At 60.8% G+C, this 482-nt stretch overlaps 1 protein-coding gene across 1 annotated transcript in view; it reads left to right on the forward strand.

Moving 5' to 3' along the window:
• Positions 1 to 92: 92 nt before the first annotated feature.
• Positions 93 to 482, forward strand: part of LOC104159240 (kinesin-like protein KIF1A) — a gene marked incomplete at both ends in the record, with an annotated part of 2,919 nt that continues 2,529 nt past the window's right edge. The window contains one exon of the mRNA XM_009697093.1: positions 93 to 304. Coding sequence (XP_009695395.1) covers positions 93 to 304 — 212 coding nt within the window. The remainder of the gene's footprint in view (positions 305 to 482) is intronic.

The following is a 482-nucleotide window of genomic DNA, read 5'->3' on the forward strand; positions in this document are numbered from 1 at the left end:
CCCCTCAGCCCGTTTTGCCTAAACCTTGCGTCCTCTGGAGCGGCTGTCCCCATCTGTCCCCGCCGTGCATGCATGTCCGTGTGTCCTTGCAGGCCTGCCGCAGCGCTGCCGGGGCCGGGGCGGGGGGGTGGAAATGATGGCATCTCCTTGCTCGCTCACCTGGGGTTCTGGCGGGGGTTGTTTTACCGGCTGTGCTATTTTGTTTGAGGCGGCGTGGGATAGCTCTATGCACAACTCACTGCTGCTCAACCGTGTCACCCCGTACCGGGAGAAAATCTACATCACCCTTTCCGCCTACATCGAGGCAAGGAGCTTAGTTGGTGTCATTATAATGCCAACAAAGTCTGGTGTTTCCTGCACTGTCAGGGTGCAGCCAGCGTGAACCCCTCCTTAGCCGGCACCGATGCTGATGGGGTGCAGGATTCAACCTGGTGCTTGGGGGCTGGGCACCAGGAGTGGGAGAGACCCGCTGGGCTGCCGAG

Source organism: Cariama cristata, unplaced genomic scaffold (assembly GCF_000690535.1).
Source record: "Cariama cristata isolate BGI_N322 unplaced genomic scaffold, ASM69053v1 scaffold33043, whole genome shotgun sequence".
Classification (NCBI taxonomy): Eukaryota; Metazoa; Chordata; class Aves; order Cariamiformes; family Cariamidae; genus Cariama; species Cariama cristata.